Source organism: Seriola dumerili, unplaced genomic scaffold (assembly GCF_002260705.1).
Source record: "Seriola dumerili isolate Sdu_G_001 unplaced genomic scaffold, Sdu_1.0 BDQW01000113.1, whole genome shotgun sequence".
Classification (NCBI taxonomy): domain Eukaryota; kingdom Metazoa; phylum Chordata; class Actinopteri; order Carangiformes; family Carangidae; genus Seriola; species Seriola dumerili.
In genome coordinates, this window is record NW_019174368.1 from 1050085 (window position 1) to 1074585 (window position 24501).

Below are 24501 nucleotides of genomic sequence, written 5' to 3' on the forward strand. Positions count from 1 at the left end.
TGTGGCTCTGGTTTGGTTTCTCTCACTCTGGAGAAAACTATCTGGCTATTTTTGTTGTTCATCACCAGCACCTTTCACATTTCATATAATCATTTGATCCATATTTAATCTGATAAATGTCTGATGGTGCAGCTTTAATTTACTCTAATGCAGGTTACACTATATTCTCAGTTACAGTCAGCACAAATGTGATTGAAGTTGTAATTGTCAGATCAAAATGTAACTGCACAGAGCGATGTGTGTATTATAAGAAAATAAACACAAAACTCGATTTCAAACAATAACGTTTCAACTGAAACTACTACAGCTGGACTAGTTTAAAAACAACTGAATCCCTGCTGTGCAATTATTAACTAACTAAGACACTGTGGATCTCAGACTGTCTGTCTCAGACTGTCTGTTGACTGAAGGACCTAATGAGTCCTGCACTACAAAGCAGGACAGTATAAAAAATTAATAAAAAGGTGATCAAATGTTCTTCTAAGTTAAATAAAAATGCAACCTGTAATGGATTATGTATTAAACCGTCACATTATATTTAAGAAAATAATCAAAACATTTTACATATGTGTAATTACCTGATTTTATAGTAAATATTCAGAATCAGAAAAAAGAAATAGTAAACACAGTCACATTACAATGTAATGTTTGATGCTCTAAAGGTGTACATAAGTGTTGCATAATCAGATCTTAGACCAGATCTTCAATAATGATTTGATAATTTGTCACTTAAAACAGTTTCAACTCAAATATTAATAAAGATTTTAATACTTTAAAAATTACTTCCATTCAAAAAAAAAATCACAGGAACTTCACAAGTTCAACTGCTCCTTTCAGATCTTTGTGCCACAGCGCCATCTAGTGGTGGAGAGCATGTGACATCCTCTGACTGTCCCACAGTTACACTGCAGAGTCAAACGCTGGAAAACTCTACACACTTTACGCACTACAGCTCCCACACTGCACCAGCACCCAGGACCCATACAAGATACCAGTGAACTGCTCATGTGTCATTAAGTTGAGAGAGAGAGTCTCAGAACATGTTTGAATTAAAACTTCCCTTTACCATGACAGCTTTGTAGGTGGTATAATTACCCCAACACTACGTTATGACCTGAACATTAAGTGGTTGGCATATCTGATTACTCAGTACCTTTACTTTCTTCATCAAACATCAGAAATTCAAATTAATTTAATTTAATAGCACAAATATCTAAGTGTTTACAAAGTACTTCACAAAAGCCCCAAAATTAAAATGAAAAAAACATAAACACAAAGAAATTAAACTATGAAATCAAACACCAAAAACAAGTATTAAAAATATATATATATAATTGAGCACACTAGAAAAAATTGCATGGCATTTGCACAGCATAAAAAGTTGAGTATACTAAACATTTCACATACAGTGAAATTAGGTAAAAATCTAATGTTACATAATAATGTTACTTTTTACTTTCAGGTGGATTAGGTGGACTATGTTACCTTTGGACAGAGCCCATATCTGAACCCCTTCCTTGGATCCAGGCCATCCGCCAGCCTCAACAGTGAATGTGGAGGTGAGTCAGTATGTCAGGAGACTCTGTACTGATTACCAATTAAAACTAATGTATGTACTTTGTGTTTAATGCCAATAAGGAAAAAACTGTTAGCATGCTATAAGCCTGTCACTTTTTATTTGTGCATTTATTCGAACATGCGTCTTTTAGTTCATCAGACAATTTGGAGTGGTGTCGATATTCGCATCTAACTCTAGGCAACAATGTAAATAAGTGGATTTAAGTCTTTAGTCAGCAGCAGGTGACAGCTCTTCCACCTGACAAAGAGTCACTGAGCAGTTTAACCCAATCCAGAAGCCAGGATAGAGGGGTTCGCTGAACGTGGAGTAGAAGGTATGGAGGTGTGCCAGTGTATCATCGGATACTCTGTAGAAAGACAGAGTGCCAGCAGACCAGTCCAGATACACAGCTACTCTGGTTGTGTCAAGGGGGTGGAGCATTACGTCTGTTAAAGCTTTATTATGCCGAATATAGTACCCATCATCAGTGACCTCCAGACACCAGGACTTATCATTCCATCCAAGACAGCAGTCGACATCTTCTCCACTCCTGCTGATTCCTCTGTAAGTCACTGCAACACTAACACTCCCTTGCCACTCCACCTCCCAGTAACAGCGACCGGTTAGACCCTGTGTGCACAGCAGCTGAAACCAGCCAGCAAACCTCTCAGGGTGGTCTGGATACGGCTGCTCCTCTCTCCCCCGAGTCACTTTTCTGTTGTCATCTAACAGGACGAGGTCTCTGTCTGCTGTGTTTGGATCCAGTGTGAGTTCACAGGCATCTAAGGGAAAGAAAAAAATCACAATACATGCAGCTGTTCCTGACGACCGACGGTTTGAATGAACATATGTCACATTCATGACACTTACACTTCTTCAGACCAGATTTCAACCAGCGAACTCCACCAGGCTCGACCCTTCAAAAAGATCACGATTGAAACAAGTTATTACTTTTCCACTGAGAGTTTCTCCATAAATCATTTACAATTTCAAGATAGGAATCTTTAACCAGGACAATGTGACAGGAGCAATGTGTGTGATCTGTCAGCTTTCCCAGCTGTTTGCTTTCCATACCTGAAAGTGTCCAGTCTCCACTGTGGATCCTGCAGTCCAGCAGACAGGAGCCTCACTCCCGAGTGTCCTGGGTGATTGTAGCTCAGGTCCAGCTCTCTCAGATGAGAGGGGTTGGAGCTCAGTGCTGAGGCCAGAGAAGCACAGCCTTCCTCCGTGACCAGACACCCTGACAAGCTACACACACACACACACACACACACAAAGTTGTGAATTTGCCTTTGCAAGTTTTTAGCACAATTTTTCACCGTTTATGAATCTATTTGAGGAATTCCAACCTGAGGGTTTCCAGTCCACATTGTGGACTCTCCAGTCCAACAGAGAGGAGCTTTACTCCTGAATCCTGCAGGTCATTGTTACTCAGGTCCAGCTGTTTCAGACAAGATGACTGTGAGCTGAGAACTGAGGCTAGTGCTTCACAGCTCATCCATGACAGCTTGCACAAATTCAACCTAAAGAACATGGATCAACATTAAAATGTTTCCCTCTGCAGCTAAATTTTATCGTTGTCCTTTATATTTGTTTTGTAGTTTATGTTGCATTTTCTGGTAGTTGTTAATACTATTGTTAAAGATGATATCATATGAAGTTAATTGTGTTTACTTTGCTGTGGTGCTTTGTATGCTGATTGATTCCTTCTGGGGTTATGGTATTAAACAGTGAGTTGACCCAAATGGTAAAAGAAATTCTAATGTGCCCCAAAGTAGTTTACTGTTGTATTTGTCCAGCTCTTAAAATATGTTTCTATCCGTTTGACCACCACAACAGTGCGATGGGGAAGAATGCATTTGTGGCCGGTCTGTCACTTTTTAACAAAAATTCAAAGTGAGTCACAAGAGAAAAGTGTAAAAGCTAAACAGGTCATGCCTTATACTCCCAACAGGGGCATTCATAAAATGCATAGTCATATCAGTTACTGGGCTGTTTGCTGACACAAAATGGAGAAAGCTAGCAAACCATATTGATCATGATACCAAACCATCTGAGTCAAGTCAACATAGATGAAAAGGTCTTGCCGAGAGGTGAAGCTGTCATTTCAAATGCAACTTCTGCACATTAACGTTACACAGGTGGCGGACATTGAGGCAGCACAAGAACACCATGTAGTTTAGGTCCAGGGTAGGTGGGTTCAAATTAACTGGAGCATATTATGTGTCAGCTGGGATAGGCTCCAGCCCCCCCGCGACCCTACTAGAGGATAAGCGGTAGGAGATGAATGAATATTATGTGTCAGTTTTGTGGTGCTCACAGCATTGAACTCTGACCTGAGAGATTCTAGCGTACAGTGCAGACTCTCAAGTCCAGCAGAGAGTCGCTTCACTCCTGAATCCTGCAAATTGTTGTCACTCAGGTCCAGCTCTCGCAGACTGGAGGACCTGGAGCTGAGAACTGAGGCCAGAGCTTCACAGATCCTCTCTGAGAGGTTACAGTGACTCAACCTGAAGAAGGTGATGACAACAAACGTAGCAACAATTACAAGTATTTTAGTAACAAGTATTGCTTTAGCTTTATTTGCCAAATTTAAGGTTGGCTGTTTAGCAGGGTTTTATCTATATAGATTATGATATTAATAATTATCAATTCATAATCTCTTCCAAAGTGCCAAGAATGTACTGTAGAGTAAAGCATGTTCTTAGTTTTGGTGTTTTAATGGGATTTGTGGACAATAAGAAAAATACAGAACAACGCCAGTTTTAACCTGTTGCCATATGGAGCCCTATTGACAACAACAGACAAAGGCAGCAGACAGACATGAAAAAAAAAAAACTCCCAAATTGTATAAAGAGACTTCGGTAACTTTGTGATGTCACAACAAAGCAGCCACCACTCTCAGCCATGCCCTAAGCCCCGCCCGTCACCCAATCTGACTGGCTCTCCGACCTGTTATTACTAGAGCTCCCGAGAGAAGCTTGAGAGAAGAGATGTAACTACAGTGAGATGGTTTTTAAATCCACAAATATATCTTCTTGTGGATGTTAGAACTTAAGTGTAAAATATGGGACCTTTAAATAAAGTCAGCTGACCTGACAGATTCCAGTCTACAGTGTGGATGCTCCAGTCCAAAAGAGAGTACTGTCACTCCTAAATCATCAATTTCGTTGCTGCTCAGGTCCAGCTCTTTCAGATTAGACTGTTCAGAGGTGAGAACTGAAGCCAGAGCTCTACAGCTTGTCTCTGACAGAGCACATCCACTCAGCCTGATGAAGATTAATAGAGGAAGACAAGAATTTTGAACAAAAAAAGAAATACCATTTTTACCAATAAAATACAACATATATAATAAATCCACCTACAGGTATGTAATGGAGGCTTGAAACACCGGCAGCAGCCTCAGAAAACCGTTTTCTGAGCTACAGTACTTCTTCAGGTCAAACACCTCATGCTTTTTTTCTGATGACAGTAAGATGAAGACCAGAGCCGACCACTGAGCAGGAGAGAGATATTTTCTAGGGATGCTTCCTGAATTCAAGTACTCCTGTATCTCCTCCTCTAGAGAATGATCATTCAGCTCATTCAGACAGTGAAACAAGTTGATGCTTCTCTCTGGAGACGGACTCTCCTTGATCTTCTTCTTGATGTACTGGATTGTTTCCTGGTTGCTGTGTGAGCTCGCTCTTTTCTGTTTAAGTAGGTCTGCCAGACAATCTTTATTGGTCTGCAATGAGAGGCCCAACAGGAAACGGAGGAATAAGTCCAAGTGTCCCTCTGGACTCTCTAAAGCCTTGTCAATGGCGATCCTATGGACCTCTGCTGCAGATGTTTTGCGGAAAAGCATCCCCAGACTTTTAGAGTGTGGTTGGGATTCATCCAGCACGTTCTTGCTGCTGTTAATGAGTGACGCCTCCACATAAAAAGCAGCCAGAAATTCCTGAATGCTCAGATGGACAAAACTGAACATTCGGCCCTTATCCTTGTCCTTCTTCCTCCAGCGCTCCTTTTTAAAGATCTGTGTGAAAACCCCAGAGTACACAGAGGCTTCGTTGAGATCAATTCCACTATCTTTTAGGTCTTCCTCATAGAAGATTATGTTTCCTTTCTCCAGCTGGTAGAAAGCCAGTTTTGCAAGTGACTGAATGTACCAAATGGTCTTTTTTGTGCCATACTTCTCTTTCGTCTGTCTCATCTGAAAAGCCAGGAATTCTGTGTACATCTCAGTCAGAGTCTTGGGCAGCTCCACTCTCTCATTGGCTCTTAGCATGTCCTCCAGCACTGTAGCGGTGATCCAACAGAAGACTGGGATGTAGCACATGATGTGGAGGCTTCGCGACGCCCTGATGTGGGAGATGATGTTGCTGGCGTGCTCGTTGTGACTGAATCTCTTGGAGAAATACTCCTCCTTCTGTGGGTCAGTGAACCCTCTCACCTCTGACACCATATCGACAAACTCCGGAGAGATCTGATTGGCTGCTGCAGGTCGTGTTGTTATCCAAAGACGAGAAGAGGGAAGCAGAGTACCCATAATGAGGTTCATCAGTAGTTCTTCCACCTTAGTTGACTTTGTCACATCAATAGTCTTTTCTTCTTTGGCGGTGAAGTCTAGTTGAAGACGGTTCTCATCTAGTCCATCCAACACAAACAGAAGTTTAAATTTACTCTTGTCATAGTTGGTGTTTCCTGACATCTGTAACACTGTGAAGATATAATTAAGAGCCTCCTCTTTGATGTCTTTGGTTTCCCTGATACATTTGTGAATGAGTTTGGCGAGGCAAACCCTTTTTCCCTTCAGTAAATTCAGCTGGCGGAAGCTGAATGGGAATATGAGATGCACATCGTGATTGGTTCTTCCTTCAGCCCAGTCGAGGATGAACTTGTGCACAAGAAATGTTTTCCCGATTCCTGCAATCCCATTGGTCAGCACTGTCCTGACGGGTCTGTATTTTCCAGAGGGGTGTTTGAAGATATCACTGGGTTTGACCGATATCTTTGCTCCAGCTGGCCTTCTCGATGCCGTCTCAATCTGCCTGACCTCGTGTTGCCTGTTAATTTGCATGTTGCCTCCATCTGTGATGTGGAGCTCTGTATAGATATCATCCAGAAGTTTTTTTTCCTCCATATCTGCCAGTCCTTCCTGTACACACAGAAACCGGTTCTGAAGATTAGACTGGAGCGCTTGTTGGTACGATGTGATTGGCTGTGGAGGCTTTGGTACCAGCACCATCAAATCTGTGTATTACAAAGTAAGACAAGAGACGGAGCAGAAAGTGGAAAACCGGATTAAGATTCAGACAATTTCACAAAAAAATAGACTAAATCAAGTGCTTGTAACCCACAGAACATACCTCAATCTCATTCTTGCACTGTATCATACTGGCTTAAGAAGTGCACACTGCTTAGCCAAAAACTAAAAAAATGAAGCTTTATTATGAGACAATTAGGAAAATCAGCCCCGACACCTCAACATTTCGCTTCTTTTGAGGTAGTTGCCAACTGTCAATGAATCAACACAAGAGCTAGCCTTACCTTTAATCACGTAAAACAAACAGAAATAAGTCCATAGCCATTTTAATAGATGTACTAAATGGACAAATGACAACAAGACAATCGACATGACAGGACGAGTTCATCAAACAAAAGCTTTACCTCCGATCTGACTGTCTGTAGTGGCCAGGTGTCTATTGTCAGAACTAGTCCCCACATCACTAACATCTACTGCAACAGAGAGAAAGAACGCGATGTCAGGAAGGAGCTTCAGCACCAGTCAACCAGTTAACAAATTATTACACATATTATAATTTCACCTTCCTGCAGTGTACCTTTTGATGTAGAGGAGAAGTTTGGTAATCTCTGCACCAGATCATTTCTGTTGATTTTGACTAAAACCTTCCGGGTCACCTCCAGAGCTCTGTGAGGGCCGTAGATCTGCACCATCTGAGCGACGGTGTCTTGCCTGTCTGCCTTCTCCAGTTTGCTCACAGCGATGGCTGGGTAGGTTTCAAGATGTGGGGTGATTGTGTGCATGATGTCCATCTGCTGGAGGAGCCATTTCAACTGCTTGAATTCCTCCTCCCTCAAATCCTCCAGAGTTACCCACAACGTCTCCTTAAGCGAGGTCGTCATGGCTGACATGGCACTATCTCTTTTACCTAAAAGACAATTATTCACTTTTCACTTTGAAGATTCAAAATAAATCTATGTACTAATACCCCTCAGAAAATTTCCACATTTCTTTCGTAACATTAGAGCAAACAGTGAGTTGTTTTGTTCCTTTTTCGGCTGCACTTTATCGCCACCAACTACAGAGAGTGACCCAACATTAGCCGCAACATGTGGATGAAGACTGTGATGTGTTAAGAGGATTGCTATTGCTGTTGCACAGTGGCTTCTTCTTTCCAGAAAGAGGTTACACCTGCAATCTAACTCACTTCTTTAGGTTACGATAATCTTACAAGTTAAGACTGCAAGAGAGGTGGTTGATTTGTGTTGCAGTGATCGCATTCTACTGAAGACGTGTTGTTCTTCTTACCTGCAAGAAAATAACTCTGAGAAGAGACCTCACAAAAAAGTATTTCTACCATGAAACATAGTTTTCTTTAGACACAAAGAGCAGAGCAGCATCACATACTTGGGAAAGCAAGAAGGAGAAGATTCATGCCTTATCATTTATATTTCCAACTGGTATTTTCCACTTTTAACTTAAGGAGAAAAAGAATATTAGGACGAGGACACTGTTGTGTTTGGTGAACGTAGCGCTATCTCAGCTAACATCCTTGGGTGGGGTTGCTTGAATATAAATTCAATACAGCAGAAAAAAAGCAGCTAACACAAAACCATACTCACATATTGTAGCACCCAGGACACTGGTAAAATATTACACAATGCTGGAGTACATTACTACCGTGGGTAGTAAGCCAGCTAACATTTGAAGCTTACGTGACAGGAGACAAACACACATCTTAATCACATTTTATGCTTTTGGAAAAAGAAACCACCACCACCAAACCAGGGTGACATTAGTTGGTAAGTTAAAAAAGTGCATCTAATATAGAGTAAATACAGTTAAAATTTAACTGTACTATGCATCAGTGTGAACAACCTACAACCACCCTCTTTAAATTATATGGTTAGGGTTTTAGCTTAGTATAATTACAAAAGTTAAACAACATTCATCTACAGTATATCCTGGCTAAGATGAGTATATTGAATGTGTATTAAAATTGAGAAGTTATGAGGAATTCACACAGAATAGTTCTATACAATTGTACAAAAAGGGCTGGAATGAATGTTTCACCTTGGTGTGAGGGTTTTATTCAGTTTACATAACTCAGCAAGGAGTCATGCGTTGTCAAAGTCCAATAGTGAACTCCAGACACCGGTCACGTTAAGAAACCTAGAATAAAAACAATGAAAAACCTATTCCAAAAAGGTTCATCTTGTCTCCACTGCACTTATTTATTTTTTACTTTTTTTAAATACATTTTTGTATTTTTAATTTTTTTTTTTTAAATGACTTTTTACTTGTGTCACTCTTATAGTCTGTCTTGATGCCTTTTATGCTCTATGTAAAGCACTTTGAATTGCCTTTCTGTTGAAATGTGCTATACAAATAAACTTGCCTTGCCTTGCCTATGCTTTTTTCTTATTGATAGATGAGTGCTTTAGCTTTAGGGTGTTTTTTACCTTGACATGTTTCGGCTGCTGTCTTCCTGCAGTCTTCCTCAGAAGAGTCTTATCAGCCGTTGTTTATACAGGTGTGGTCGTCCTGTTAGGTTTGACGGGACGATCACGCCCCCTGCTGTTCAGCCGCTCCTTCAGAACAGCATCCCAGGTGTGGGACAACATGTATGCCCCCTCGTCCCGGTTCACTGTCCTTTGGACCCATTTTCAGATCTCAATGGCCTCCCTAATCCAACGGTGGTGCTTGTTGCTCTCTGATCCAATGACTTAGCCTTTTCCCAGTTCATGATGTGATTTTCCCTTTTGCAGTAGTCTGATATGGCTGATTTTAGGTTCTCCTGTTCTGCTTTTTCTTTTATTGCTCGGGCAACAGCAAAAACAACTGCAAACACAACACATTATAAAAACAGTATTACAAATACTGTTCTCTTGTCAGCGAACATTCATTTCACAACAGGAACAAAGCTCAGCAATACACTCTAAAAATCTTAGCCTGTTTCTTAAACAGGCAGGCTGGAAACAAAATCCCTTTTTGACGTCTTTGTGGCTGGATATCTACTGTCAATCAAACTGGCAATTTTTGGGGGAAAAAAATGTGGCAAAATTTCCAATGACCATGTAGTAGATTACTCAAATTCAATACATGGAAATCGGAACATAAATTATATGGGTGTCCCATCTCCCTCTGTTAGCAAGACCATTTGGTGTTAGTTTGACCAGTTTCACCGGTCCGTGATGAAAACAAGCTTTTGGCTTTTGTTTAGAATGACATTTGCAAGTTTATACTTCCAGAGTCTGTTTTTTGTACCATTAGCTCTTAATGTGGGGGGTTCAATTGAAAAGTGCATTCAACATTTTCATTTGTGACTTTTGACAAATTATATTTTAATGGAATTCACATGTTGACACAGAACAAAGTCAGTGTCCTTGTGTTGTCTGTGGAGGATTTGAGGATTTAAGACAGATAATACAGACTGAACTGTCCTTGGGCACGGGAATAACACACATGACATTTAAGCCTTTTATTTAGTCAAAATTGCTTTTAAATGAATGAAATGTATCTTCATGAATGTTGTGCAAAAGCATTGCAGGCATGAATGCATACTTGTTCGACTTAATCATCTTCTGTATTGAAATTTCGGCTTTGAGAAACCCAGACAATAGATAGGCTATATCAATATGTGCAGCTTGATTGGGAATGGTGTAGCGTACATACGTGGCCTGGCATTAGTCACAAGCCATTAAGGAAGTTCATTGTAAGGACATGCAGAGTTACGGACACACAATTGACGCATTGCGACTTTTCCCACCATCAAACCATCAAATTGATAGGAAACAGAGACAAAGGACTCCTCTTCCAGAAACAGACCATGCTTTTAGCATGTCCGAACGACACAGAACCAGACCAAAGGTCAAAGGGTCAGCTCCAGAGGATCAACCAATGGACACCAGACAACTGGAGAATATAGGCAAAATCTCCAGTTTATAACAATAAGACTTTGTCTATTGATATTTGATTGTTTCTTGTATAGGACAAGTAACAACAAAAGGACTGATTAACACTAAAGTGTGAATCCTGGCCTCTCTGTGCCATGCATGAACACACACATCAACCTCCCTTCCTCTGTCCGTCTCTAGATAAGAGTCATAAACTACGACCCACATTCCAGTCCTGGGTAGTGACCAGCAGAGCTCTCTTCACAGACACAGATCTAAGGAAGAATGTAAAATTATATATCTAACTGTTCTGTAACTCATGAGATGTTCCTATGCAATAGTTTAATCCCAAGCTTCTATCCCATAGAATGTTTGAAAGGTAACATGTAGATTTTAAGATAATGTCCTTCATGTGACCATTCTGTCAGCATCCTTCACACGAGTTAACACACACTACATGACATCCAGCATGTCCATATTATTATTATTACAGTCAAAGAACTGCTGTGTAATCCATATTTATAAACTATTAGCTTTGGGAAATGTTTATATTGTTGTTTGATCAATTAACCACTTGTATCATGATTAATTCCAGGTTAGAAGGATGTAATATGAAATCAACACTCCTATTACTCCTCTCTGCCATTATTAGTGCAAGTAGTTTTCTCTGTTATTTCACTTTATGTTTTGTGGTCATGGTGGAAGACGGATGTGCGAATTTATAAGTAAATTCTAGATTTAAATTATTCCAAAGTTCAGCGAAAAATTACTCTCTTCTCCAAGTGGAAACACAGGAGACGACGGGTGACGCCCCTGAAACATGCACCCGCCCCCCAGGGGATAAAACAGTCGTGATCAATTCACATAGTTCAGTTCCAAGAAAAAAGTTCCAAGAAGATCAGTAGAACAAGTCACAAATTCGGAGAAGTGCAGAAAAGCCTGAAAGGTGAGAAGAGGTCAGATGGCAGTTCCAAAAATCAGTTCAGAAGAGAACTAGAAGAGAAAAAAAAGTCAGAGAAACCCAGATGACAAGAAGATGCGAGAAGATGCGAGAAGCTAGAAACGATGCAGAAACTAGAAGCTGAGATCTTTGCTCAAAGCTCAGAGTCCCGGCTCAAAGCCCGGCTCTGTAGCCATGTAAACTCTTAGCTCTAAGCTGCTAGCCACAAACTCATGGCTCTTAGTCAGTTTTGCACTTTTCGCGTCTTTTATTTTTCTTTGCCACAAGCTACAAGTAACATGATTTTTGTCTACATGCGCGATCTTTTATTTTTATAAGCCAAGTCAAGACCAACTGAACCAAAGCAACAGAAGTGCCTCAGAGTAATTTTGTAACTTTTAATCATCATCAAGTTTTCCTTTTTGAAGATTTTGACAACTTTAGAGTCATCTGGTCAACACCGGCCTCCTCTAAAGTTATCCAGCCAAAGTGAACAGCATTAGAGTTTATTTCGCATCAACCCACAAGAGACACCAGCAGATAACAACTTGCCCGACCCCCTGCGAGAAAGCCGGGCAGAAATCAAGAGTGCCTGAGACAGAAAGTCTCCTGGCAAACTCCACCAGAGCTGAACCGCTGAGACACCGGCAGAATCCGTCATCGTGATAACAGGACACGGCCTCCAGGAGAGACTGGAGATCCATTGAATCGAGAAGTCATGGTTTCTGATATGAGATTGATAAATTTGGCAATGAAGTAATTCATTGTTGTCCTCCTAGAGGACTGGTGCCCCATTTCAACGAGAGTAAATCCTAAAATATGGTGTTAACGCTACAATGGTGTGCCATGATTTTTCTTTGCGATTTGAGTAACCATGGTGACATAAATGGTGATAAAAGGCGAAAAAATGCAGTGTGTTCAAGTGCAACTTTTAACAGAAGACATGAGACGAAGCATTTGTTTGGTCTGCCAACATTTTATATAAATACATAGCAAGCAAAGCCTATAAGCAAATAAATAAGCAAAAAACAAAAATGAAGTTATATTCTGATATGAAATACTTTCATCTGTCAAAGACAAGCAAAACATTAAATATGGCTAATCCTCTAGCTGCAATAATTGCATTTTTGTGCAGTAATAACAGTCATACAGTCACTACAATATGGGCCATTTGACAATTAACCAAGATGTGAGGGAGATGGAGACAAAGGGAATTACAGATTTATGACATAGTCTAAAGTAAACGAGAGATATATTTTTATTTTTTATTTTATTTTAAACATTCATCTTTACATCATTTATGGTTTGGAATCAAGTCTGTGTTTCATTTATTCAAAGTTCTTAAAAAATGACCTGATCTCATGGCAGATATGATGCCGTTTTACTGACACAATCGAATCAATTGTCCCTCGGCCCGAGGCCAGTGTGTTCACCAAACTCCAGGAAATCTATTCTCAAGTGTTTCCTGCTGATGCACTAACATGGATGAAAACATAACCTCCTTCACAGAGGTGAACCTCAACTCTGAATCAAATAAAGGCCTGTATATCAGTATCTGACACGTCAGTACATGTAATGTAATACATATTACATCAAAGCACATCAGCCTGTATGAAACTACATGAATCAAAACAATAGCCCTGTGTGGTGTGTGTGCTTGTGCATATGTGGATGTGTGCACATATTCTGAACATGCTACAGCCACCATAAATTAAACTTTATTTATATATATATAAATATGCAAAGAAATGTAACATTGCGTGGCAGCGTGTTCATGTCATTTGCTTGTGTTTCAGACCAACCAGCGTCCTGTGAGGGAGGAACTACTGGCAGCTGCAGGCGTGTTTTATGTGTTACAACAGACGGCGAGAAGCTGCCTGACTGTTCATTAACAACAATGGCAGCTCCTAAAGAGGTTAGCGTTGATGCAGCTTCAGTTACATCAGAACTGCAGAGTATTTCTTCATTGTTTCATTTACCAACTGGCTGCTGGTAATGAAAATAATGGGAAGGGTGCAGAAATCTGCTGCGCCACTATGAAGCTCGGTAGCGAGTTTCAGCTCAGTGTTTTGTTCTTTACTGTTGGGGCTCACTCTCACTGCTCATAAACAGCATCTTTTTCAGCTGTTTTCAGCAAAAAGCTCTGAAACCTCGCTGTACACTACCTGCTCAGCACCTGGACACAGTTAGCTTGTAGTTAGTGGATTTAGCAGCTACAGAATGAGACATTAAGAGACCAAAAAACAGAGCTGAAAGAGAGTAACCAAAAACACAAGTCCAAATGAGTAGTATGATAGTGATAGTGTGGCCAAATCAGGGTTATTGCAGGTTTAAAAGATGTAAGCTACAAATAGAAAATGAGACACTGTGGTTTAACGAGCAGCCAGTCTACATTTTGGAGATGACCATCACCAGCTAGCTTAACATGGCGGCGACACACAGTTCTCCAAAATTCCTGTCCTTATAGTGAAGCTGCACATTCCTGGACAAAACCCGGTTATTACTGTTTATTACTGTTTTATTCTGCTTATGAACCTCCAGCATTAACACTGCAGTAGATTTTCTGATGCTCTTTACATCAGTGATGTTAGTATCAGCAGAAAAACATCAATTAATTTAGAAACTCAAAAATGCCCTTTTTGATCTATACATTAAAATCTTTAATTAAAAAATATTAGTTTTCTCTGATTTATATGGTCATGGTCTTTGCAGTACCACTAATGTACTGACCTTTTTTCTGTTTAATTTCCCTTTTTTGCTTGCTGTGTGTGCATCTATCTCTGTGTGTGCAGTTTTCGCCCTTACATAGTGGTCGTGGAGTATCGTGCCGTGAGCGTTGTGCGCAGCCTGTGAGATTGTGTGGGAGAGTGTGTGTGTATGAGGCTGTGCACGGCGTGTCTGTATCTGGCAGACATCAGGTTGTACAGTAAAGGATTGACAGCAGCACTGAGGTAGAAGAGGACTGAGGACACCAGGTTGAAATACTGAGACAGATAGTATGAAAAGTGCGAGTCAGGGTATGGGTATGTGTTGTTGAAGTGTGTGTGGTCGTCGTATAGGTCAGTGGGTGTCTCAGCATGTGTGTTTGTGACCGCAACAGAGGGTGCGTGACGAGGCGTGTCATTTTGTGAGTGTATGCAAACGGATGTCCCGTTTTGCTTGATATGTGTGGTCGTGTTTGTGCAATTATGCATTTGATTGTTTGTGTCTCTACTGTCTGCAAATTTCCCCAGTTGTGTATTAACACTTGCTGCGTCATTGTGCATTTCAGTGTGTGTACTTGTGTGTATGTCTGTTTCAATGCTAGGATCCAAATGATGTGTGCTCGTGGCAGTTTTTCTGTGTTGCCCTCTGGTGTGCGATATAAAATGAGAATATAAGTGTTTGTCTGTGCTCATATCATCAGCAGGCGCGCCCACGTCAGCGTGCATTTCAGTTTTTGTATCTGTCAAGTGTGTGTCTACATCAATGTGTGTGTTTGCACAGATGTCACAGAATATTTCACCTCTCTGTTTGTGAGCTTGTGCAGTCGTTTTTCCAACCTCGGAGAGAGCCTCGAGGCGTGTGTCCGAGTCTGAGCGGCTAATGGGTGTGGTAACAGTGTGTATGTTGATGTCTCCGTCTGTGCGATCAGAAGGCGAGTTAATGTGTGAGTTTGTGTCCATGTACATTTCCTGTCTCTCGGTAGCGGTGCCCAGAGAAAGAGAGAATATGGTCCGACCAACATGGAAGGGCAGCCAGCACAGGACAAACGCCAAGACGATCACACCTGGAGGAGGTGAAGAGACAGAGGAACAGGGTGTGGAGAAAAAAAACAAAAAACAGGAGGAAGACATTAGAATCATCCCATATGCAAATGTAAATGTACATATAATAATAAATAATAATAAATATCTGAGTGTGTTGGTGTGTGTGTTTCTCACCGAGCATTTTGACAGTGTGCCGGTGACTCTGGTCTTTGCGGCTGCTTTGTGGACGGAGCCACAGTGTCCGTCCAATCAGGCTGTAGACCAGTCCCAGGATGCAGAGTGGTATCAGGAAGTACAAGTTGGAGAGAATCATCATGGCCGACAACAGGCCAGAGGAGACGGCGTAGTGCGTGCAGCGGCACTCTCTCTTGTCAAGCTCTCCTTCATGACCTCCATCAATTCCCTCTTCCCTTCCTCCTCCTTCATCTTCTTTCATTTTATTTTGCTGCGCTCCATCAACTTCCATCTTTCCTTCCTCTCCGCCCTCATCCACTTGTTTTTCATCTTTCATTTCTCCTCCATCTTGTTTCCTCTCATCTGTTTCCCCTATTCCCAGTTTTCTGTCCCCTTTCTCCCCAAACCATTTTAACTCCCCAACTCTTTCACCCCATCCCTTTGTCTCTTTCTCTTCCCAATTTCTTCCCTCCCATTCTCCATCCATCGAGGTCACGTGTCCACTTCCTCTCTCCCCTCCACCCATCATAAATGCTACCTCTTCTCCGTTCCTTCCTGTCCACCCTCCATCCTCCGTCCATCCACTGAGCCCTTGTTCTTCTCCCCCAACTTCCTCCACTCCAACCATGACCAACACTGGTGCTGCACTGACAGCCGCACCCAGCCAGAGGCAACCAATAAGAGCCCTGGTTCTGCGCCGTGTCACCAGGGTCTTGGCTGTGATTGGCCAGCAGACCGCCATGTACCTCTCCAGGGAGAGGAAGGTGATGTGGAGGATGGTACAGAAGGTGCAGCACTCTGAGAGGAACATGGTCAGCTTACAAGCAAGGTCTCCTAAGAGCCAGGGTCTGGGCCTCCAGAGCTGGAAGAGACAGAATGATTATTTTAACCTGACGACATCTTAATTTTCACCTTTATTCTACCTCGTGTTCAAAGATCATGTTCTCAATTTGCAAACCAATGTCGAACGCATTTATATTTCAGACAAGAATGGTCATGTTTTACAACCAGACAGTGGATTTAACCAAAAACTTGCTGTTGGCTTGCTAATCAAAGACTCTATAGTCTAAACCCCACATCTCGCTGGGGCCTGTACAGCAAAACAAGTTCAATTTAATCCATCTCTCTTGGGGTCATGAAGCTGGTTAACAACTGGCTCTTCCTGGCTTTTCCCTTTCAAGCACGCTTATGTGAAACAGGCAGAGCTGTTAATGACAAGCGGAGGACATAGCTTTGATTTCCAATGTGCCTCTTTGTGGTCACTTCCTCTTGGCACTTAGTAATACAATACCGCAATGACACCACTGGTTGCTTTAAGATCTTGGAGGGAAGAAAGTAGTAGCCTAGTTCTAGACGTCTGATTTTTTTTTTCAGCGATTCAATAGGCCTGGTGTTTCCCTGACAACCGTGTCAATCAGAGCTTTTGTATGTGTGAAAAATTAAGAATGACAGTATAAGAAAATTGCGATAAAAATTTACAGCAAGCCACTGAGATCCATACACAGCTTGTTGACTGAAAACGATGTTGACATTACATACACTAAAAATAATTCTTATCAATGAAATACAGTACTGTTATTGTTATTTGCCCACATGTAAGTATCCCTTGATCTTTCATTGCTGTTGTGCAGAGGAAATGATAGAAGAGTGATGTAAGGATACTCTGGGTATGACATGACCTCTGTGTCTGAGAGAGGAAAACTTAATTTTGCAGCAGGGATTCCCCTGAGGGGAAGGAAACATGGGCTTGTTTAAACCTCTATTCTCAGCAGGAAGCAAAAGCATCATGTCCCCTTTTTCTTTCTAATTCCTGATGTGACTCCACCTTGAGTCAAAACATCAGTATCTGATCAAATCCGATAGAGTCTTGCATGACATAAAAGGTGTACCTTCTGTATGTCTGTGTGTGAGTGTACCTTGTATAGATCCAGAGGCAGCAGCAGGAGTATCAACAGATCACTGACAGCCATGCTGCTCAGGTAGAGGTAGGTAGAGCTTCTCATGTGAGGACGGAGCCAGACCACAAGAATTGTTAGTATATTTCCGAGAAGGCCGAAGAGCATCAGCGGGATGTAAATCACAGTCACGCACACTAGAAAATGAAATATTGATATGTTTTTATTTTCCAATAAAAACATAACTTGTATTTCAGAAATGTACACAGTGTTAGCCAACAATGGAAAATTATGAACGAAAAATTTTTGAATCTCAGTTCACAGAAATCATATTATTTCACTGTTACTGTACCATGTACTTGTGATAACTAGCACAGTAAGTTTGTGAAATCTTAAAGGGGCTATTTGTACGTTTTCTCTGCCGCCAAACATGTTTTTTTTACCTTGAGCAGGTGGCGGTGATTGACGCTTGACAAGAGCTTCAGCCGTCATTGTCTTTATAATACAAGAGGTTATAATGCGTCCTCTCAGCAGCGCTGCGTCTTCAGGACAGAGGCTACAGTGAGTCGCTATAGGAAAGTGAGATGGACTAGGGCTAGCTGATTAGCGTGCTGAGTAAAGGAAAAGAAGTGATTGGCGTTGCTTTCCACCAATGGAGTGTAAAGGAATGAAGTTTGATGTTGAACTCACAACATTTCTTCTAGATTAGTAAGTAAACAGCTGTTAATGCTAACGTTGGCTATGTAGCAAAAGCAAAACTTACAGATAGCTCCTTTAAATGAATAGTTTCATGCCAAGAGTTAGATGAAAAGATTGATACCACTCGGTAAATGTGACAAAAAACCAAAAACAATCTCAAAAACTACCACTTTTCCGTCGGTGCTTTTGTTGTTTTGTTTGTTGAGAACAGGCCAAGATATAATCTAATATATTTAACTTAAAGTAATAGTTCAACATTGAACTATTTGTTTGATATCAAATAGTTAAAAAAATTATATAATTTTTGTGTTGTTATTTTTGTCTTTATTTGTTACTTTACTGCTGCAGCTTTACATTTACATTTCTAGAACATCATGCATTAGTATCAATACCCTTGTTGTTTTTTACCCACCTAACTCAATTAATCCAAACACAGGTTCCTCCCACTGGCACTCATGGTTGGAGCAGTCCTCCGGGAAGCCCGATGCAAGGCCACAGTTTCTATCTTCACAGCCGCTGCCCATGTCTCCCATCTCCATGAGATCCATGATGGCGCAGGGTGGGGTTGGACACGAAGAGTGAAAGCAGCGGGGGAGAGGTGTGTGTCCCCCAGGTTACAGGGCGCAGAGGTGACGCACACTGATGGATTTCCTATGACGCTCGATCACAGCTAACACTGAAGTGCTGAACAAAATAAAAAAATAACACATAGGAACACGTTAACAAGAAGTCATATACAAAATGATTGTAATGTGTGAATTCTGCATATATGAATAAACACATGCAATTACACTTGCATATAGAGGGTATGTTCTTTGACACAGTTGTTTATGTCTAGCACTTACTCGTCACAAATCCACAAAAGATCCACCTTTATTGACACAGAGAAAACTGCTGTACACATATGGAGGCACATATTCAATATTAGCATAGTTGAGGTCCATCTATAAAAGTTTAATTAAAACTTCCTAACTATTTTTAGTATTTTTTTTTTCACCGACACCATCAATACCACTGAAAATGAACAAATTAAAATTCATCTTATAATTTTTTTCATGCACAAAACAATCACCTGAAACAATAATGACAAAAAAATACACACAAATAAATTCACAAAACAAAACTCAAGGTAAAATGCTATACTCACTGATTCAGAGGAGCCTCAGTGTCTGGTGTATCTCTCCGTTGCAGACACACACTTGTGCTTTGACTTACACACCTACAGTATGATCTCTCTCTCTCTCTCTCTCTCTCTCTCTCCATCTCTACCTCCAGTGGTTCCCAACCTGGAGGTCGGGGCCCTTAAACGGTCATGTGATAAATCTGAGGGGTCGTGCGATGATTAAAGCAGCGGTCACAGCACAGAGTGACATTTGTTCATCCATTCAAAACAGGTGGAACTGCAAACTTGGTGAGATAGTGACTGTACTGAGAGACTCACTGTTAAATTGCAAGCTGGTCCTCTGAGCTTCTGTTTATTTTCCCTCTACTGTTTCTCTCTAACGTTTCATTTAATCAAAGGTTATTGAAGAGGGAGAGTAAAATTCTCGGAGCTTCTTGCTAATAGTCAGTTAGCCAGCTCATTAGCTTGTTAGTTAAAGCTCATTAGCTCTGGTCGCTAATGAGACAATAAGTTCACACAGTTTGTTCAAAAGACATATTTGTATCATCAACTCCTGACTCATAACTGTCTGTAGCCTAAATCACTGCTCTTTTCTCTGACAGAGGAGGTTAAATAGCACAATACAATTCCCTTTTTAGACTCTCAAATGTCAAGACGTCCTACTATTGGTCAACAGCACGAAATCAAAGTTTAACAATGTCACAACTGATCTTGAAGATGCATGACGATCAATTAATTCACGGATTAATCTTAATTAATTAATGAATCAATTAGTTAAAGATTATTTTAAGTGAATCAGAGGTCATAATTTAGGGAATTCAATAGGAAAGTGGTCTGAGCAGTGGACAATTAGACTAAAGGAGGGTTTGTTTACAACTTAACAAACAAAGCCAACTCAGCATTTAGAAAGATACCATACACTAAATATTACAGCATGTCTTACAGTGCAAAAAATATATCCTGCAAAGACAAAATCAATGAATAAATGAATAAATCTTTCCACCATGATTGTGCTGAGGATTTTTAATATATATAAATAATTTCTCATAACCTCCATAACAGCAGCTGGTGCTATGAGTCTCTATGGGAGGTTGAGCACACCAGAGCAGATTGAAGTTTTAAAGACTGTTTTTTTAACTCTGTTATAATGTTATAATTCTATTTATATTGTGTGAACCATTTTCTAAATACCCAGACACTGTTGGTGTATTACTCGCCATATATTGTTGTACAATTTCTGACAGACATCCGCTCATACATCGGGGTCTTCTTATGAACTTCTTATGAAACTTCACCTTGTATTTCCAATATTTGTCTTTAATTTGAGGATTTAGATCAAATCTCTGCTCCACATTCCGAGGCAGAAGGAGGCGGTAATGGTCAGTTCGCAAACAGACGAAGAAGAAGCTGATGGCGCTGTATATGATTTTTTTTTTTTTTCAAACCGGAAGTATCAGCTTTCTGTCTCCATTCACAGTCTGAGAAGACAAAATGGCTTTGAGAGCTGCATTGAGAAACAGGGGCGGTTTGTCAGGTATGTCTGTTAGTGCAGGCACATTGTAGATGGGCAGTTTGATTGTATGCACCGATTTTTTGGGGGAAAATTATTGACACTGAATGTCATTAAAATAACAACAGCCAGCGCACCGACGGTTGTTAGCATTGTTAGCTGTGTTAGCTGAGCTGAGTTTGTGCTCCACAGAAAGTGGAGCAAAGGTCACTGAGAGGTTGCTGCTGGGCTCTCAGCTGCCGAGGGTCACACATAAACCTTTAAAGTGGATGTCAGCTTGTGCACATAGAGTTCCTTTATCAGTGTTAACTAGAAGGAAGTATTAGTTAACGAAAATATCTATATCCATGTTGATATTTTGGAGTGATGTTTAAAGTGGATTTAATGGCTACACGGAGGCATATACAATTAATTATGAATTATTTTAGTCAGCTAGAGACTAAGGGGTTAGCACATTGATTTGTGTCCTTGACTGTGATACAGTTTTAAAGACCAGGAATTTTCAAAGTAGATATGTACTATGACTTTCTCACAGCCTGTGTGTGTGTGTGTGTGTGTGTGTGTGTGTGTGTAGGTGTGTGTGTAGGCCAGCTGTCCTCCTGCACCAGTCATGCCAGAGTGTGTGTGTCCCCCGTCCTTGTCACTCAACAGAGGAACAACTCCACCTCACCTAAGATCAAAGTGGATTTTGACCAAAGCACAGGTAAAGATTCTGCAGATAAAATCAAGATGCTATTCATTTACACTTCAGGACACATATTCATTAGCCAGATCATAATTCTGCACCTGAAGCTATTTGTTAACTGCCAAAAATGTCAGAAGAAAAATAACTAATGCACTTTTTCAGTGCAGTTACAATAATAATGGTTTAGCTAGCTGTCTAACAACTATTCATAAGCTAACACAAACACTTGAATGAATTGTATGTATAGACTATATGTGGGAAAAAGTTTTATCTTTGCGTGGCTGATCTGATCAGGGATCAGATAAACGCTACAACAGATCTGTGAATCTTCAGTATGATTGTATGGGTTGAAACAGCTTGAGCCACATTTGTCCTGTCTCATGAATTTATACCTTTTTTAACATCTGGTTAGAATGTGTCTCACCTCAGGAGAAGGTTTGACCAATCACATCTCAGTCTGTCTTCAATGTGTTTTCGATGCATTTAAACTTACATTTTTGAGACTGGACATCTCTCCGATCCACTTAGAAGAACTAAGTAACTGTTGGGTTCAGAGCGCATTCTGGTTCTAGCGTTACATGTCGTCTTTACCTAACCATTTTTACCCTTTCACATGACTTTCTTTCATCTGGGGTTGAATCAGTAGGGATTTCATGTCAAAAGTCTTCAGGTAACAGGTCAGCATCTGTGTCTCTCTGTAGGTGTGGCGATGATGCACATGCAGAGTCCTCCTGTCAACAGCCTCAGTTTAGATTTCCTCACAGAGTTCTGCATCAATGTGGAGAAGCTGGAGATGGATAAGAGCTGCCGAGGCCTCATCATCACCTCGGTACAGTATAACCTCGTCCACTGTGGCAGCAGAGCCTTTGTCCAGGGGGTTTAAGATGTGTCTTTTGGCTTTGTGTTTGTATTACAGTGTAGTTTAAGTGCAGATACCATGCATGATAAATATGCTTGTGTGTGTGTGTGTGTTGCTTCAATCCAGAGCCAGCCCAAAGTGTTCTCAGCCGGACTGGACATTATGGAGATGTATGGGAAGAGTCCAGAGCGCTGTGGAGAATTCTGGAAAGCTGTTCAGGAGATGTGGCTGAAACTCTATAGCTCCAACATGGTTACCATCGCTGCAATCAGTGTACGTATAAAAACCCAACCCCCGTGACCCCCACCCCCGCCTCCATCCTGTTGCTGTATCACACAGGTGCAGAGCAGAAACAGGACACCATTAAGTGTCTTGCAGATTATCTCTTAACCTATATCATGTCACTCCCTCCACAGGGTTCCAGTCCTGCAGGAGGCTGCCTGATGTCTTTGACATGTGACTACAGGATAATGGCAGACAACCCTCGTTACAGCATCGGCCTTAATGAGACACAGCTCGGCATCGTGGCACCTTTCTGGTGAGGAATAATACATGACAACACCTATGAAAGGTTCATGTTTGTGCTCATGCCTTGCACCGTGTCATTGTAGTTAACAGTCACTGCTGCTGTCTGCAGGTTTAAGGACACCATGAAAAACACAGTGGGCCATCGCACCACAGAGATCGCCCTGGAGCTGGGACTTCTTTACAACCCGTCAGAGGCCCTCAAGATAGGACTGGTGGACCAGCTGGTACCTGAAGACCAGGTCCTCACCACAGCCACACAGACCATGACCAAGTGGTTGGCTATTCCAGGTACATTACATGTCGTATAGCACAAAGACAGGTGATTCGAGCCATAACACACCACAGCTTAATCACGATTAATCAAATTTTATTTTTTAGTTACAATTTTGGCTTCAGACGATTATGAAAACAAGATGATTGAGATAAAATGAAACAAAAACCAAATGTTGATCTGTTCACTTTACAGACCATGCCAGACAGATCACCAAGTCCATGATGAGGAAGCCGACCATCGACAAGCTAACGTCCAACAGAGAGGCTGACATCCAAAACTTTGTCAGTTTCATCACCAAAGACTCCATTCAGAAGTCGCTCCGCATGTATCTGGAGATGCTCAAGAAGAGAAAAAGCTAGAGGAGAGAGGGGAACATTTAAAATGTGACACACATACACACATTAGAGGGACTTTATGACACTAGTTGAAAACACGTGTGCATCCTAAAATCCAGCTCTCAGCGGCTCATCTTCATAACAGTGTACAACCAGCAGGGAACCATGTCTACCATAACACCGTGTGATCCTCTGACTCCAGGCAGTAACCTAGCCAGCTCAGGGGAGACACACCCAGGACTGACGCTATTGATTCATTGACAAATAGTATTTTTTTTTTAATTCAACTTTTTAAGTAGTTTAGTTAAAAAGTAGCGTCAAGAAATTTAAATTTTAGTTTTAATTTTTTTGGGTATCTAGAGGAAAGTAAGCAAAATGCTTTAAATTGACTGTAGGCTATAGTATCAACTATCACTGGCTGATTTTCCACTCAAAATCTGTAGTACGGCGGTACAGCATTATAATTAAACATGTAACTATACGTGTTATTGCTTCTATACATACATACATCTCAGACTCAGGTCTCAGACTTTTGGCCTCCTGTGCCTTGCTACAGTCATGAAGCTATGCTTGGATACTGTTTGGGGACACGTTTAGCTAACTGTTCATTATTGTGACAGACAGGTCTTCACTATTTAAAGTATCTAGCCTTATTGTACCTTCAAGTACCATAACAACTAATGAAAGTTTGCCCACAGTGGGCAAAGCCTTTGTCATCTCTTTAACAGATTTCTCTACATTAATGTGACTTTTGCATTCTGACAATTGCTTGTGAATAAATGGGTGAATTCATGTGGTCAGTGGATTCACTGGTGTGATTTAATGAATATATTCATGCTTTCATCTTTGGCAGTAGTTTATCTCGTGTCTTAAAACATCATAAAGGAAATAACGTTTCACTTTTAGTAACATCCACACAGCTTCAGTTTTATTTTCCAAAGTTTTGAGTTTCAATCACTGAAACTTTGGCACAACCTAATATAATAAAGATGAATGGACTTTAATTTTTCCTTCTTGAAACATTGAAACACTGATGTTCAGAGCAGGCT

The 24501-nt window shown here is 40.9% G+C and overlaps 4 protein-coding genes across 4 annotated transcripts; 1 reads left to right on the forward strand and 3 right to left on the reverse strand.

Annotated features, from left to right (window-relative positions):
• Positions 1-734: 734 nt before the first annotated feature.
• On the reverse strand, positions 735-6788 carry LOC111223681 (NACHT, LRR and PYD domains-containing protein 12-like). Its single transcript, XM_022747918.1, has 7 exons — positions 4924-6788; positions 4654-4827; positions 3895-4068; positions 2908-3081; positions 2633-2806; positions 2429-2475; positions 735-2340 (listed from the first exon to the last, which is right to left on the reverse strand). The coding sequence occupies exons 1-7, from the start codon at positions 6786-6788 to the stop codon at positions 1787-1789; spliced, it is 3162 nt and encodes a 1053-aa protein (XP_022603639.1). The 3' UTR covers positions 735-1786.
• A 405-nt stretch (positions 6789-7193) lies between these two features.
• LOC111223682 (NACHT, LRR and PYD domains-containing protein 6-like) lies at positions 7194-9332 on the reverse strand. The gene is made up of 3 exons (XM_022747919.1): positions 9248-9332; positions 7384-7713; positions 7194-7279 (listed from the first exon to the last, which is right to left on the reverse strand). Exons 2-3 carry the CDS (start codon positions 7694-7696, stop codon positions 7194-7196), a joined length of 399 nt encoding a protein of 132 aa, XP_022603640.1. The 5' UTR covers positions 7697-7713; positions 9248-9332.
• Positions 9333-14422: 5090 nt separating this feature from the next.
• LOC111223683 (growth hormone secretagogue receptor type 1-like) lies at positions 14423-18671 on the reverse strand. Its single transcript, XM_022747920.1, has 5 exons — positions 18551-18671; positions 17461-17636; positions 15545-16406; positions 15286-15390; positions 14423-14610 (listed from the first exon to the last, which is right to left on the reverse strand). The coding sequence occupies exons 1-5, from the start codon at positions 18669-18671 to the stop codon at positions 14423-14425; spliced, it is 1452 nt and encodes a 483-aa protein (XP_022603641.1).
• Positions 18672-20715: 2044 nt separating this feature from the next.
• eci1 (enoyl-CoA delta isomerase 1) lies at positions 20716-24275 on the forward strand. Its single transcript, XM_022747958.1, has 7 exons — positions 20716-20795; positions 21346-21474; positions 22158-22285; positions 22442-22588; positions 22732-22853; positions 22953-23131; positions 23310-24275. Exons 1-7 carry the CDS (start codon positions 20753-20755, stop codon positions 23474-23476), a joined length of 915 nt encoding a protein of 304 aa, XP_022603679.1. The 5' UTR covers positions 20716-20752; the 3' UTR covers positions 23477-24275.
• Positions 24276-24501: the final 226 nt, after the last annotated feature.